General features: G+C 40.5%; 1 protein-coding gene across 1 annotated transcript in view; it reads right to left on the reverse strand.

Annotated features, from left to right (window-relative positions):
• Positions 1-17492, reverse strand: part of IMPG2 (interphotoreceptor matrix proteoglycan 2) — a 128064-nt gene that overhangs the window by 40925 nt on the left and 69647 nt on the right. The window contains exons 4-5 of the mRNA XM_073614935.1: positions 12824-12855; positions 11921-11944 (exon numbers count right to left, since the gene is read on the reverse strand). Of these exons, the coding sequence (XP_073471036.1) occupies positions 11921-11944; positions 12824-12855 (56 nt within the window). The remainder of the gene's footprint in view (positions 1-11920; positions 11945-12823; positions 12856-17492) is intronic.

Raw genomic sequence — 17492 nt, forward strand, 5'->3', positions numbered from 1 at the left:
GCAGAATTAAGTTACAAAAATAAATATTAACAACAACTTTATCTGTGACCCTTAGCACAGTCTCACCGGTGCCCATCAATACAGCGTGAGCAATGCTTGTCAATACAGTGTGACCAGTGCCTGTCAATACAGCATGACCAGTGCCCATCAATACAGCTTGACCAGTGCCTGTCGATACAGCGTGACCAGTGCCCCTCAATACAGCCTCACCTGTGCCCGTTAGTAAAGCCTCACCTGTGCCTGTCAGTACAGCCTCACCTGTGCTCATCAATACACCCTCACCTGTGCTGTGCCCATCAATACAGCCTCACCTGTGCCTGTCAGTACAGTCTCACTTGTGCTCATCAATACAGCCTCACCTGTGCCCATCAATACAGCCTCACCTGTTCCCGGCACCGCTCACCTCACACAGTCCCACCTCCTCGCCAGGTGCTGCTCACATCACACAGTCCAGCCGCCTCGACCGGCGCCTTCTGGCATTGGACCGGTGTTCTGTCTATCAAATGCCCTGGGCGAGGAGGCGGGACTGTGTGACGTGAGTGGCGCCGGGAACAGCGTAAGTCAAATGAAAGCTGTTACAGCAGGCAATCCCTGCTCTCTGATGATCGGTCAGCTCGATTCTTCCTCTCCTCTCTTCCCCTGGCTGGGAGAACGGCTTCCGTTCAACCCCGCCTGCCGGCGGTGCTCGCCTCCCCTCCTCCGAGGCAGCCCACTCTCGCCAGACCTAATTTTCCACTCGCAAAATGCAAGTAGGTGAGTGGAAAATTTGAGGGCTACCATAAGGTACTGCATGGCAGTATGGAAAAAATAGGAAAAGTCGACTAACTGCATAGGGAGAGATTAATTTTTTTGTTCTTATTTATATTACCGTATATACTCAAGTATAAGCCGAGATTTTCAGCCCTTTTTTTAGGCTGAAAGTGCCCCCCTCGGCTTATACACGAGTCATCGCCGTCTGCCTAAATGATCAGCGTGTCATGCAGACAGATGGCGGCCATTCCACTGTTCAAAAGCCGTGCCTCCTCCTCATCTATGATAGGCAGAACACTCCATTTCCCAGCATTCAGCGTTCAGCCTACCATGGACATCCACTCATCCTTGTTCGTGGTATGAGGATGAGCGGATGTCCGTGATAGGCTGACCTCTGACTGCTGGGAAATTGAGTGTTCTGCCTATCACAGACGAGAAGGAGGCGTGGCTTTTGAACAGTGGAATGACCGCCGAATGTTATTATCACATGCTGATCGGTGGATGCAGAGCGGCACACGATGCAGATTGCTACAGGGACACATGCACAGGACACAGATAGGTGACACATGCACAGGACACAGGTAGGTGACACATGCACAGGACACATGCACAGGACACATGCACAGGACATAGGTAGGTGACACATGCACAGGACACATGCACAGGACACAGGTAGGTGACACATGCACAGGACACATGCACAGGACACAGGTAGGTGACACATGCACAGGACACATGCACAGGACACAGGTAGGTTGCACAGGACACAGGGACACATGCACAGGAGGCATGCAGCTGCAGAAGGGTATTGTTAACCCTCTTTTTCCACTTACAGTAGCTGCTGCATTTCTCACTCTTGGCTTATACTCGGGTCAATAAGTTGTTCCCGTTTTTTTGTGGTAAATTAGGGGCCTCGGCTTATATTCGGATCGACCTATACTCGAGTATATACGGTATTACTATTATTGGGGGGCTATTTTAGCTAGTTTAGCTGCTGTCCCATCCACAGGAAACATTATTTTGCTGCAAGGCTTTCCATAAAAAAATTAAGGCTTTTGTTGCAGGTGGGTGTTTTTGGGGTTTTAACCTCAATTTATTGTGAAGATTCTCAACATCTTTAGTAAATTTGTCTCAAAGCCTTCGCTGCCAAAAGCCATCAATTATTTCTTTGTTGTAATGAAATCATGTAATCACTTGAAATTACAAATGACTAGAAATAGGCAGCACCTGTAAATATCCAACTACAGTGATAGGAGCACACATAACCCCCCAACTTTCTGATATGATAAAAAAAGGACACCCTTTATCACACAGAATAGCCTCAGTTATATGGACCATAAGAATGTAAAATGTATAAAATTATTGAGTAAACCAAACAAGTGCTTTTTTTACTTCTCTTTTTCCTTTAAATTGGCTTTTTAAAATAACAAATGCAGTAAAATAGAGGTTGGATAAAAAGTTTAGTATAATTCAGATGTGTAAATCAGACCAAAAAGAGGGACACCTGAGGCCGCACTATGGAAAGGGGGGTTTGGTCTCAAAAGAGGAACAGTCCCCCCAAATGAGGGACATTTGAGAGCTATGAGCATATATTCTCCATACCAGGAGTGAAGAGAACAAATGAAATGAGGGCTCATTCTAGACATGCATTCTGCTTGCACCTTTGACTCTCTTGTATAACACATAATGTAGGAATGGACAGGCATGCCCACATTGAGTATTTTGCGATTGCCAATGAGTGCATTACAGCATGGACACCATCATTTATGGTTCCAGTCAGTTAGGACATTAAATTAAACTGGTAGGTAGTACATGCTTTTATGCAGAGACAGTGCATGCTGCAGACAAACTGAATGTTTACACTGGAATGGGCTTGTTATGACAGCTCTCAAATTACAGAAAAGAAAAGTCAGAGGTAATAGGTTATATTTGTATTTAGTTGGTACTTCTGTATATATTAAAAGTTCTACTGTGGTTTAAAAGTACAGTTATCCTTTAGTGTAAACATTTTGCTGGCAACACAACTCTAAATGCATAATGATATACATAAACCCCATATGTTTAAAAGTGCATAACGAGTTCCAGCATGCAAAAAAGCGGTTAAAAGTTAAAAGCTTCTGAAAACCATTGTTGCCTCCTGCTGTTTAGGCTGCTGTAGTGGCAACAGTCCAAGTCTCATTTGAACAGGCCAGAATCACAGCTATTGAACAACCAATGTCTAATGTCTATGGGCACCTTATACAGCACAGCACTCCACTGGCTTGAAAATCCATCATTATGTTAACACATTCTGATTTTTGCATAGATATTTCCAAGGACTGTACAAAGTAATGGTTTCAATATTTCCAGTGTATGGTAAGCAAGAGGCTCATTCACACATATGAGAAAAGCATACAAAATTAAATGCACCGGTTTTGCATTGTTGGAGCATTTATGATGCACTGGGAAGAATTTCAGCTTCAGGAATAGAGTATGCTAATAACCCAGAAGGGAGAAATATGCAATGTAAGGTAATTTGAGTACAGTTTTATGCTATCAGATATACATTAACAGTGCATCAAATGCATGCCTGTGTGAATGAGCCCCCAAAATGTACTTGCTAAAAGCACTCTAAGATCTGACTGTATATAGTGACTTCTGGTAACTAAAGTTCCTGCTTACCTGCACCGGTGGACCCATGGAGCAAAACCTTTGCTGAACATTGGTTAGAATAAGACAGAGAGGGCTAAACTTGGAGGTGCAGCAGTGGGTATTCAGTATAACAACAATAAATGTATGTTAAATGTATAACAGTCTCTAACAGTTTTCAATATCTTAAATATTATGCTGCAATTAAAATATCACCAGCATAAATCTTATATGCAGTGAGATACTTGGTTGTCATTAAATTAAATGAATCTACTACTGAGTGATATTAAAAAAAGGCAAGTAATTAACAAAAGTAAAACTCTAAATTAAACTTCAAAATGAGTCCACATTTTAGGTCAGTTGACATGAATTCATTAATGCAATTTAAAGCAAATATATTGTACTGTATAAATAATATAAGCATCAGCACGGCGCCATAACTCAAGCCATTTGAAAAACAATCATGAATTAGGCATTCTCTCTATTATACACATATAGTATATTTAATGTATAGCATGTTGCACAACAAATACAGAACAAATATATCTCCTCAATAGACCTAAAGGGGGGTTTCCCATGCTAAACCCTAATACAGAATAGGTACAGGGATTGGACACGTCCTTATTCAATGCAGAAAGCACAATGATCAAGGGCTTTATATCTGTTCTGCATTTTCCATGTTTCCAAACACCTAAAATATTTAAAGCACCACACCTTTTTTTTACAATTAGTAGGTGTAGTATGGTTGCTTGTTTAAATAGGAAGCTTAACTCTAGTCAAATTAAATAGAGTGCCAGGAGACAAAAAGGTGTGGTGCAGTCTGGGCTCGGGCCCCATAAGGTCAGGAGGTCAGTGTCTGAACTCCAGTAGTCCCTTTCTCCATGATTATCCTTTACATGGCCCATTGACCACAAAGAATGGATGTGTGGGCGGAGCTCATACAAGCTCATTAGAGTCTGCATGCCAATCAAAAAGCAAAGTGGCCCACACAGAGTCATGTCCACTCCCTAGGTGGTTGCCAGGACTACATATGTGGTGTCCTTACAGTATGAGGCAAGGGCAGCTTGCAGTTTGAGGCTAACCAATAAGTGACCAACTTGGAAGATAAGTCAGAGGATATCGAATATGGGATGGTGGCAGCTTGCCCTGTACGACAATCCTGTCCCATCTAGCAAGTGCAAACTGGATTTACTGCCACAGTTTACTCTGTAAGCTACCTCACTGCTTATTAGTGAGGGGAAAATGGATATGAGGGAGCGTGGGGCCCTATCAGGTAGGTTGTATTGTGCCCTATGATTTCTTGAGGTGGCTCTGGCTGCAGTGCACAATAAACATGCTGAAAGTAAGGCAAAGCAGAGTAAGAAGAAGGGTCATTAGTCTGCTGTTGCATTACTGTCCAATTAGCAGGCTAGAAATGTGTCCTTGACCAAAGCAGGAGTACTTGTTCTAATGGCATCTGTCAAAGCAGAGATTTTCCCTCACTATGGGGAAATCTCTGCTTTCAGTTGTATCTCGCTGAGTTTGCTTACCGATGTGCCCTCAGCTATTCGCTAATCCTCTAAAAACAAAAATGATTCTTTTTTTCTCAATTATATCAGTATCAGGAAAAGATATGCAAAAACAAAGCAATTTTGTGCAACACAAATTAGTCTAATAGCACAGACTCATCAAGCTACAATTTATTATCTATACCCAGCTCATGTAGGCAATATGTGCTGTGAACTTTAATGCCGCGTACACACGGTCGGACTTTACGGCGGACTTTGCCCGGCGGATTTTTCGACGTACTTTCCGACGGACTTTGTGAATGAACGGACTTGCCTACACACAATCCACCAAAGTCCGTCGAATTCGTACGTGATGACGTACGACCGGACTAAAACAAGGAAGTTCATAGCCAGTAGCCAATAGCTGCCCTAGCGTGCCTTTTTGTCCGTCGAACTAGCATATAGACGAGCGGACTTTTCGACCGGACTCGATTTCAACGGATAAATTTTAAACAAGTTTAAAATCTAAGTCCGTCCAACTTTTGAGAAAACAAAGTCCGCTGGAGCCCACACACATCGAATTGTCCGACGAAATCCAGTCCGCCGGGCAAAGTCCGCCGTAAAGTCCGCTCGTGTGTACGCGGCATAAGACTTTTTACAATGTAGACCATTAGGGAAAAAAAGGAGAAGCAAGACTTTTACCCAACTAGTTAAAATTCAGAAGTTTATTCACAACATAATTCCCTTAAAATTTCATATATCCATAAAAACTTTTCAATATAGTTTACAATTGCATTTAAGAGGCTCCTTAGAAAAGGCACTAATTCTGCTAAGCCATAGAGCCATAGCTAATATATATTTATATATTGTAGCAGAACGTCCCAGAGAAAGCCAGGAAAAGTCCTGTTCGGGGTTTATAGATCTCACAGGCTCCTCTCATATACGTTCAGGGATCTCTGATCCACGATCCAGTTTGGATCGTGGATCAGAGGCCAATTTAACTCACCGGAGACAGACAGCCAATGCTCTCTGCCTGGGAAACACAGGCAACACTGGTCCGTGAGAGCAAAAGTTTGGTAAAAAGCTGTTAAGCTGTATCTGTGGAAGCTGACAAGCTGTAGGCTTGCTCAGCCTGGTAGTTAGGGCCTGCATATATTGTATAGTTAGTGCCAAGACACGGCTAGGTTTCTGTTTGGCTTTTTTAGTTCTCTTTGTTTTTCTGGAACACTGTAAAGCACCTGTATTTAGACTTGTATATCTCACCAATAAACACCACAATGTTTGTTTGTCACTACCTCACTGGATTTGGTATCTGTGCCTGAAAGACTGCTTATCCCAGGGATATTTGCACCTGCTACCTGTCCCCCAGGTTACTATATATATACAGGGCTTTTTTTCTCAGAGAATAGGTGCAGGAACTGCACCCTTCTGAGTCATTTCTTATCTCCGCCCCTACCCACCTCTGAGCACCGTTGCTTGGTTTCATCCCCTACCCACCTCTCAGTACTGCCCCTTTTAGAGAGTACAGAGCCAAGTATAATTTTGTGGAGCTAAGTAATTTCTATGAAATTTGCTAATGATAGCAAGAAAAGTAGTAAAATAGATTCCCCACAGCCAGCAGCAATAGACCCCCCCAGCAACAATAAAGTAGATTCACTCAGAAACAATAGACCCCCCCTAGCAACAATAGACCCCCACAACAAAATACCACCCAGCAGCAACAACAGATCTCCCAGCAGCCAGAATCAATAGACTATTCAGCAACCAGCAACAATAAACCCCTCCATCAATAGTAGATCTCTTCGTGCAATGATTGACCCACCAGCAACAATAGACCGCCACTCAAAAATAGATCCGCTCCAGCAACAATAGACCCTTCAGCCCACCCCAGCACCCCTTGCCATTACATACATTCAATGCTGGAGGTGCCGTAACTGCGTTCCCCCACATTCCCACTGAAAAAATGCCATATATATATATATATATATATATATATATATATATATATATATATATTTATAAATACACGCCAATAGCGTTAAGGTGCAAGCAATAGTATTCAGTCTGCATCAGATATATAAGGCCAGACTGCAAAAAAGATTTAACAAATATATTAGGCCCGACTGTGTTGAAATGTTTTTAAAGGAATTATGTTGTGAATAAACTTGAATTTTACCAAGTACTCACTTTCTTGGGGTTAAGTGGGGCACGTTAAAAGTCTTGTTAATCTTATTTTTGTTGTTTCCTAAAGTTTATGGATGTGGTGCCGCGTCAGTGATCTGTGCATTAAGTTTTTCTATATCAATGTAGACCATTGTAAAGGGTCCTAGCATTTATACTATACAACAGGTGGTGGGTTATTTAGCATGGGATTACATCTTTTTGACAAGTAAATAGCATTTAACCTAAAGATATTTACTCAGTCAATTAGACTAATTTCTGCTTACATGGATTAACTGAATGTGGCTTCATGAAGCATAATTAGAATATTGTTGAGAGCTTGCGTTTGCTGGTGACTCATATCCCAATTTAAACAGGGTGTACTGCAAGGCATCATTATTTCATGTTCAAACAAGGAGATGGGCACACATTGAGCAATGCTGGGTACAACATACTTCACCAAATATTATTCAGAATTGCATTGGGAATAGCAAACGTGTACTGATAATGGTATGCACAAAATTATTTATTCTATTTTCTGGCTAAATACAGAGCATTAAAAAAGCAAGAGTTTTGGATAGCGTAATAAAAGGTCAGACCCCTTTGTCAAGTTTTTATTTCTGCCTGAGGTAGTCCATTTATTCTCTTTTGGGGGCACGGTGGGGGTTCCCCTAAACCCTTTCCATAACTGTATCCCTGCTAGGTAGATTCAGTCCTAAAATTATCTTGGTAAAGTCCGAAATTTTTTATTTTTCACAGCAGCAAAAGGTCAAGGGAAATTCTCCAAAGGTTACACATTTCCGGTATTGGCTGGTTCAATAGAAACCGTCTGTCATTCGGCCCGTGTGTACAGCAGCCAGTCCGACAGAAGCTGGCTGAACGTCCAGCTTCTGTCAAAGGGGCATGACTGAAAAAGGTCTGCTGATCAGCATCCAATCACTGCTCTCAGCCAATGGCTGAGGGCGCTGACCTGTGTGTTCTTGCGGGGGGCAGCAGTCAGCAGTCCCCCTGTCAGAACACAATAGCCCAGCTTAGTGCAGCAGCTCCTTTTGAGCTCTTCATTTTTTTTTTCATTCAGCCCACTGCGCTGGGTTGAACAAAAAACAAAATTATAGTGTGTACCAGCCTTTACTCAAGACAATGGCTTTAGATATGTGGTTGATCAGTGATAAATAATAACATTAACCACTTTAATACCACTGCCATTTAGACCATGTGGTGAATCAAGCTCAAAATGTTGTTAACACTATCTTCCCTCCAGCATATTTCATCTTCATCATAGGGAGGATTCCGGAGACATGGTAAATAGACTACTGGGTTTAGGACAACTTTGTTCTCAGCAAACCCCCAGTGCAACATATTTACATGGTAGTGGGTATTTTTTTTATTTTTATAAATATACTTTGCATGATTAGCTGAATTTACAATATGTATGTTTTTTATTTTTGTTGTATTTTTTTAAATGTATTCATATTTTTACAAGGGCCATCTCACAGGTTACTTTAAAAAAGAAAAACTGTTGGACTAAGGCTGGCAGAAAATGGGCATAATAAAAAAAACAATTTTTTTTGCTGATACAATAACAATGTATGAGGCTTTTAGGGTTAAATTACGTATTTCATGCAAGGAAAAAATGACTGCATGTCATAAGGAGATTTATGTTTGTGAATTGACCATTTTGAAAAAAAAATTGTCAAAAGACAAAACCATTCACAGTTTGAAAAAAATCCTACATTTTTCTTTACTCTACTTTCTATGAGAAGCAAATACTGTACGTAAGCCAAAAAAGTTTTATACTGTGCTGGGTGGTCTTTTGGAGAGCAATAGAAGCCAATCATGACCAGGCAGCAATTTGGTTATTTTGGAAAGGACTAAAGGGATGTTAGAAAGGGATAGCATCAAGGATGGGCTGCATTTAAAGTAAAAAATTTTTTAACAATAAACATGATATATTTATCTGCCCTGTGTAATGGTATTGCACAGAGTGGCCCTGAACCCCCTCTTCTGGGGTTTCCCACTAGAGCTCTTGGCTTCTCCTCCTCTCTGTGTGCCACCATAGGAAGCCACTTCCTATGGTGGTGCACCTGCAGTGTCACTTCTGAGGCAGGTTGTGTGCAACCATTGACACACACAACGTGGTTCGCCCTACTCCCTACCTACTCTTCACAGGATTTGATTGACAGCAGCAAGAGCCAATGGTTCCCGCTGCTTCCTCTGCCCTGCGTATGCAGGATGGAGAGGGGAGAGCCCCTACAGACAGGCATAGCATAGCGCTGGATCGAGTGAGGACTCGGGGGGGGGGGGGGGGGGGAATGCAAATACTGGGCCATTTTAGCCCTTACAACAGTTTTAAGGCTTTCTCTCCTTTATTTTTATCCGGTGATCTAGCCCAGTGTTTCTCAACTCCAGTTCTCAAGGCGCCCCAACAGGTCATGTTTTCAGGCTTGCCATTATTTTGCACAGGTGATTTGATCAGTTTCACTGCCTTGGTAATTACCACAGACATTTCATCTGAGGAAAATCCTGAAAACATGACCTGTTGGGGTACTTTGAGGACTGGAGCTGAGAAACACTGGTCTAGCCAGTAAGTCAGTTTTTTTAACAGAACAAGCTGGTGCATCAGGTGGGGTAGGTAGGGATGGAATGACCTTAATATAAATGAATATAAAAACTCACTAATGATCTACTAACTGCTAAAACCAATGGCCTCTACTCCATACTCACACTACTAGACCCCTTTGCAGCATTTGATACTGTTGACCATCCCCTCCTCAAAAAAAAACTCCACTCTCTTGGCCTTTAAGATTCTGCTCTCTCATGTTCTCCTCCTACCTATCACAGTGCTCCTTCAGTGTTACCTATAACTCTGTTTCCTTCTCTCCGCTTCCTCTTTCTGTAGGGGTACCTCAAGGTTCTGTCACATGGCTTCCAGTGCCATCTCTATGCTGATGACACATAAATCTTTCTCTCTACTCCTCACCTCACTCCTTCAGTTTCCTCTCACATTACTAACTTACTAACTGACATATCAGCAGGGATGTCACACCACTTCCTCAATCTTTCTAAAACTGAGCTCATAATTTTTCCACAAGCCCATACCCCCTCCCATGACTTCTGCATCAAGATCAATAATACAACCATCAGTCCCTCCCCATATGCCAGGGTGCTAGATGTAATCCTGGACTCTGACCTGTCTTTCAGCCCCAAATCCAATCACTGACCAAATCTTGCAGACTTTACCTCTGTAGCATCTCCAAAATACGCCCCTTTCTAACCTTGGAAACCACTAAGCAACTTATTCGCTCCCTTTCCATCTCTCTCCTTGACTATTGTAACTCCCTCCTCATTGGCCTAGCTCTCTGCAAGCTATCCCTTCTTCAGTCTCTCATGAATGCTGCTGCCAGACTTATCCATCTTGCCACCCCTCTCAGCCAATTCCTCCACTGGCTTCCCATTGCCCAATGAATAAAATTCAAAACACTAACAATAACATAAAAGCCATTTACAACTCTGCACCAAGCTACATCAGTAATCTTGTCTCAAAATATCACCCAAACCATCCTCTCTTCCAATGACCTTCTGCACTCTAGTTCCCCTGTCTCCTCCTCCCATGCTCATCTCCAGGCCTCTCCTATCCCCTGGAATTCACTACACCAATATGTCCAGTTATCTCCTACTCTGTCTACTTTTAGGCAATTCCTGAAAACTCATCTCTTCCGGGAGAGACCTATCCTGCCTTCAGCTAACAACCAAATCTTCTACTTTCCTCATCAGTTCATTCCTCACAGTTACTACATTTTGTTTCACCAGCCCCTCCCTATTAGATTGTAAGTTCATAGGAACAGGGCCCTCCTAACCCTCTTGTATTGAATCGTATTGTTGCTGTACTGTCTCCCTATTGTAAAGCACTGCGCACACTGATGACGCTATATACTGTAATTCCTGTATAATAATAATAATGTCTGGTTGTGCCTGTTTTCTTTTTTCTTATTGCAGGATTATCTGTTAGGTATAACTAACAATAAATTAGAGTGTGCCTAATATTTTATGTCAGTAGTTGTTGATGAACCAGGTGAATTATGGTAAAATTCAGATACAATACAATAATGAAAATATGATAGAGCAAGCTTACTGTGTGTATACTAATCTTAAAGTGACTCTGTTGCTAAGTTAAAGAAATGTACACATATAAAACCTACAAAAGAAGAGGAATTATACTAAATTGTTTCAATGCCCATTCCTCCGATCTTCACTCTGTTCCAAAGCTACTACTCCCCTGCTGTGAGCTGTGCTTCCTACTACTGACCCCTACCTCACTACTGTGTCCTATAGGGACGCAGGGCCTGGCATGAGGAACCACAGTGCACAATAAAGGGACAGACATCTGACAGTGCATGCCAGTAAAGAGGAAATTTCTTTGCAAGAAACCAAAGGAATGTTAGACAGCAGGACAGGTGAGTATCTTCTTTTGCAGATCCTACTTTTTCTACATTCTTGAGATCAGAAACAGTCAATTGAAATTAAAAAAAATGGCCTTATCAGTACGGACTCAAAAAATCTACCCACTTAAAATACACTATAGTACTTTAGCAACGTGGAAGAATTTGAAGTGAATAACTGAGGAGGTCAAGAGACACAAAAATCGAAATCCAAAATGCCAGTGCAGTGTTGCTCCATGGAAACATGATGCAGTACACATCATGCATGCATGGCTATAGTATATGACTCAAACCCCACAAAACCAAGAGTAAAAGGTGAAACTTTCTCCCTTAAATCAAAATTCTGAGAACTAACTAAACGATTTACCAAAAACATAACCAATGCATATTTATCTTTGACAAACTGACAACAAAAAAGAGTGCAGAGCTGAGTTAATTGATAAGCTAAGTACTTACCCACATGTCCAGTCAGTGCAAGAACTTAAAATATAAAAAATATATATATATAACTAATAAATAACATTGGATTGGAAGCTGTTAAAATAACGGATAATGTTTAGCAAATTAAAAATTATTATTAATAAATAAGTGTACTTTTACCAAAATAAAGAGGCTTGAAACAGATTCTCAATTTCCAGCAAATCAGTAAATGTAATTCTGTGCCCGTTCTGCAGGATAATCAATGACTGATCCCTACACCCTACCAATTTGTATCTCCACAGTGATACTTGCCCAATGTGGGAATATGTATGCAGGCTGGACAATATTCACCATGAGCATCACCAACATGGTTCCACTGGAGACTAATGCCCTGTACACACGGTCGGACTTTCCGACGGAATATGTGCGATCGGAGCTTGTTGTTGGAAATTCCGACCATGTGTAGGCTCCATCTGACTTTTTCTATTGGAATTTCCAACACACAAAGTTTGAGAGCATGCTATAAAATTTTCCGACAACAAAATCTGATCCTTTAAATTCCGATCGTGTGTAGACAAATCCAACAGACAAAGTGCCACGCATGCTCAGAATAAATTAAGAGACGAAAGCTATTGGCTATTGCCCCGTTTATAGTCCTGACGTACGTGTTATACGCCACTGCGTTCAGAACGATCGGATTTTCCGACAACTTTGTGCGACCGTGTATATGCAAGACAAGTTTGAGCCAACATCCGTCGGAAAAAAATAATGGATTTTGTTGTCGGAATGTCCGATCAATGTCCGACCGTGTGTACAGGGCATTAGAGCTTGGACCACTGAGCATATACAGTATAGAATAGTAAGATATAAATCCAGGGGTGGTAATCTTATTTAGAGAAAAGTTCACTTATTCTTTAAATGTTATTAACTTTAACTTACGTGCTTTCTGCATGTTTAGTGAGAACCAGTTTCTGCAAGAAAATAATAATAATCACTCAAGGCTTATTAACAACAACAAAAAATGAGTAACAAAACAATTGCCCACTATTTAAAAATGTACAAAATTATTATTGCATTGGCAATGCTGCTGTTGTAATTCACAGAAGATTAGACTGCTAATTAGCACTAAAGTAGCACTACTGATTTAAATTGATAATATAGGTGAAAACATTTCTTGAGGCTACATGAGCACACAGGTGTTTTTACTCAAAGTACGAAAATACCATGTCCTGAGCAGCACTGCAAACACAGAACAAATGGCTTGATTTACTTAATAGAGAGTATTCATTTATCTTAAAGAAAAAGGGGAAAGTTTGCTCACCTTAACTTGTTTTAAACCAGTGGGTTGGTGTTCATGTATTTATGGAGCACTATTTTAAACAGCACTGTTTACCACTTGTGCTCAGACCATACACATAATGCCTGTGACTGCGCTTTGTTTAGATAACAAGCAAAATGTGCAGAGACAATCAAAGTGGCTCTGTGCCTTGTGATCACTGTGATGGGCAATCACAGTGACCATAAATGTTAACACTCCAGTGGTCACATTTGAGAGACTTCCCCTTTCTATCACAACAGAGAAAAGAGAGGAAGGAGAATTTCATGTCTGAAGGGATCATAGGGGGTAGGCAGCAGCAGATTCAATGTGGGGGGAGGGGTGAGGTAATAACTGTTACTGTGAAATAGTTTTTTTAACCCTTTCACTCACATTCGCCATACATCTCATCTCTATCCTGTCTCTGTAGTGCCTGTATATTAATACCGTCACCTCCCTTATGCTGCAAACTAACCCTTCATCCCCATCCCCCAATGTATGTGACCTGTAACCCCTTCTCCTCCTCCTCCCTCTGTGTATGACATCCCCTCCTCCTATGTGTAAATTAATGATGTGCTGTATCTAATGCACCATTACCAAACTCTATGTTTTAGCCACCTCAATACCAGCTTGTTTCTTCATTTCCAAAAAATTGAGACAAAAATTTTGTTCACCTCAGGGTTTCTACTTTCCAAAAAGGCCTAATCTTGGAGGTGTCTGTACTGTCCGAGCATTTTTATTTGATATGTTTCTAACAGAAAGTAATTGGAACCCTTTCTTTCAAAACTTTTGATACCACCAAAAGAAACCCCTATCTGTCTCAGAAAAAACAATATAGCAGTCATTTAAATACAGTGTTGCATGACCGAGTAATTGCCATTCAAACTATCATAGCACTAAAATCTGAAAAAAAGCCTGGTAATGAAAGGGTAAAAAAGCTAGTACTGAAGTGGTTAAATGCCCAGTTATGTACAAGAATAATCAAAAACGTAAGATGTGGACAGTCTTTCCTAATTAAAAAAAACAATCCCAAAGTATTTGTATCATTTTCACAATATACATGTTCTGCTGAGATGTGACAAATGATAATTTTAAATATATTCATATTAGAATACAGCAGCAAGAAAAATTATGTGAACTCCTTGGAATTGACTGGTTTTCTGAAGAAATTTGCCATACAATGTGATCTGAGTTCATCTAAGTCACAATCGACAAACACAATGTGCTTCAGCAGAAAACACACAAACAATTCCAATTTCTCGTGTCTTTATTGAGCAAACCCATTAAACATTCACAATGTTGGAGGAAAAAGTAAGAATCCTTGGGGTTAATAGGTGGTCAAACTTCCTTTGGCAGCAATGACTTCAATCAAGAACTTTCAGTAGCTCTGGATCAGACCTGCACAACGTTCAAGAGGAATTCTGACCATTCCTCTTTACAAAACTGCTTCAGCTCAGGGACGTTTGTAGGATATCTGGTGTGTACAGCTCTCTTAAAGGTAATTTCACATCTCTATGGGTTTAAGATCTGGGCTCTGACTGGGCCACTTCAAAAGGCACATTTTCTTTTTTTGAAGCCAGTCTGTGGTGGAGTTATTTCTATACCTAGAGTCATTGTCCTGTTGCATCACCCAACTTCTACTACTGGCCGACAGACAGCCATGCTGACATTATCCTGTAGGATGGTTTGGTAAACTTGGCAATGCATTTTATGGTAAGTGGTCCAGGCCCCGAAGTAATGAAGCAAGCTCAAATCATGAAGTTTCCTCCACATACTTCACTGTTGGGATGATATTTTGATTTCGTAAGCTGTAAGCTGTGACGTTTTTGCATCATACATAGTGCATAGTATTCTTCCCAAACAATCCAACTTTTGTTTCATCCATCCACAAAACATTTTTGCAGTAGTTTTGTGGTTTTCTGAGGTGCAAATTTCAGGCAAGCAGCATTGTTTCTTTTTTGAAAAGCAGCAGCTTTCTCTGTGGTTTTCTGTCATGTACACCCTCCCTGTTCAAAGACTTACATATGATAGACTAATGAACAGGGATGTTTGCCAGTTCCACTGATGTCTTTAAGCCTTTACCTTTTTTACCTCATTGAGGAGTTGTGCCTTGGGAGTCATCTTGGCGGGTGCCCACTTCTAGGAAGAGTAGCCACAGAACTAAACTATCTTCATTTATAGACAATTTGTCTAACTGTCGACTGATGTATACCTAAACACTTTGGGATTACTTTGTATCCTTTTCCAAGAATATACAGATCATCTACTCTTGATTGTATGGCTTCAGAGAGCTCCTTTTGAGGCATGGTTAACATCAGCTGATGCTTCTTATAAACAGAAATCCTAAAATGTTTAAGTATCTTTTATGAATCAAAGTAGCTTTAAACCACACCTCCAAATTAATTTCAATATTGGACTCCAGGTGTGCAGACTACTAACTCCAGTTATCTTTTGTTGTAATTAGTAAGTAATTAGTCCGTAGGTTCACCTACTTTTTCCTCCAGCACTGTGAATGTTTAATGGGTATGTTCAATAAAAACACCAAAAATTAGAATTGTTTGTGTGTTATCAGCTTAAGTACATAGCATTTGTTTACTGTTGTGACTTAGATGAGGATCAGATCACATTTTATGGCAAATTACTGCAGAAAAACAATTAATTTCAAGGGCTTCCACTTACACCCGCGCTTGGACCTCTAACCTAACCAATAGCAGCTTACACAATTTGTTGACATTCAAATTCAAAACATATAGCAATAAAGTGCAGCTCTCAAAACACATATAAATAGTGCTTATATGAAAAGCAAAGATGAATTCTCCAATAGTTCCAATGAAAAAGTCCAGAAACAGTGAAAACCTCAAAAGTGCCCAGAAAGCAGACTTCAGTGCAATGTTTCATGACACAAGCAGTTTGGGCGCAAAAAGACTGTCGCCACATCATAGTGACAGCTGAAGCACAAGAGTTAGTAATAGGCACAAAAAAGCAGGGCAGCCACAAAGTGTCCCCAGGGATGGTGGGGAAAGAAATTTACACAACCAAACCATTGCCAGGCGCTCATGCTATAATGCACCAGAATGTAGACTGTCCAATGGGCCACAGGTGTGGGGCTAAAGATAGTGATGATTGGAAGTCCAGAGCCCAGTAACAAATAAGCCAGAAGTCAAATAAAACAGTTTATTCCAACAATGAAGCAGCAATAAAAACAGCAAGAAGCCTGAGCTGAATGTGGAACAGTATTACCAGAGGTGGATCCGATCCCATCCTGCAGCAGCAGAGGATGACGAGGAAAAACCTGTGTGTACCAGGAGATCTAAATGGAGGACAGATCCATTCAGCTCAGGCTTCTTTCTGTTTTTATTGCTGCTTATTCCTATTCAAAGAGATGTTTTCCTTCAGTTGCTCTATTTTGCAATGAAGCACAATTATTTTTGCTTTAGAGGTTCATAATAATTAAGCAAAATGGAGGTGTTGCAATAGGCGCCAAATTCGCACCTAGTATGGCCAATTTATTTATGGTCAAATGGGAGAAGGACATCGTCTTGAGGGTTCGAAGACCTGAGCTTATCATGAGGAAAAGGTACATTGATGATGTCCTCCTCCTAATGGATTGTGACCTGGAATTTCTTAATGGTTTTATCCAGGGTTTGAATAATGATAGGGGCATTGTCTTTCAACATAAAGCTAGTGTACAAGAGGTACACTTTTTAGATCTAAGTATTATGATTAAAGAAGAATCTTTTTTTACCACTATGTCTTTTAAAGAAATGGACCATAATAGGTTTATTTAATTGGATAGTTACCAGCATCCTGTATGGTTAAGATCAGTGCCTAAAAGTCAGTTCATTAGACTAAGATGTAATTGTACTCACCACAAGCATTATTTCAAATCATTGGATCAAATTATTATGGAAGTGGGTTAATATCATAGAAGTGAAATGTTAGCAAGTAAATCTGTTAATGCCACAAACTCTTTCTTTTTAGGTTTTCCATTTTAACTACATTTTCTACCCAACATTATGCTAAAAAAAATTTCACCCAATGCTATGGATCCCCGAGAAGGCCCACATTTTGTCATAAATGAAGGATTTGCAAATTAAATAAACTGGAGGACATACACTAGTCTTCAATCAAAGAGTACATCCTAAATCTATGACATTTGGTCTTTCATCACATGTTCTTCTAAAAACATATCTTAATTGCTGTAGTGTCCATGCAGCCTGGATTATGGAGGCTGAACGGTGCGGATGCTGCAAACACATAAGTGAGTGTATATTTGAATATATTGTATATTCT

The sequence above is a fragment of the Aquarana catesbeiana genome, linkage group LG02, assembly GCF_042186555.1.
Source record: "Aquarana catesbeiana isolate 2022-GZ linkage group LG02, ASM4218655v1, whole genome shotgun sequence".
Classification (NCBI taxonomy): Eukaryota; Metazoa; Chordata; class Amphibia; order Anura; family Ranidae; genus Aquarana; species Aquarana catesbeiana.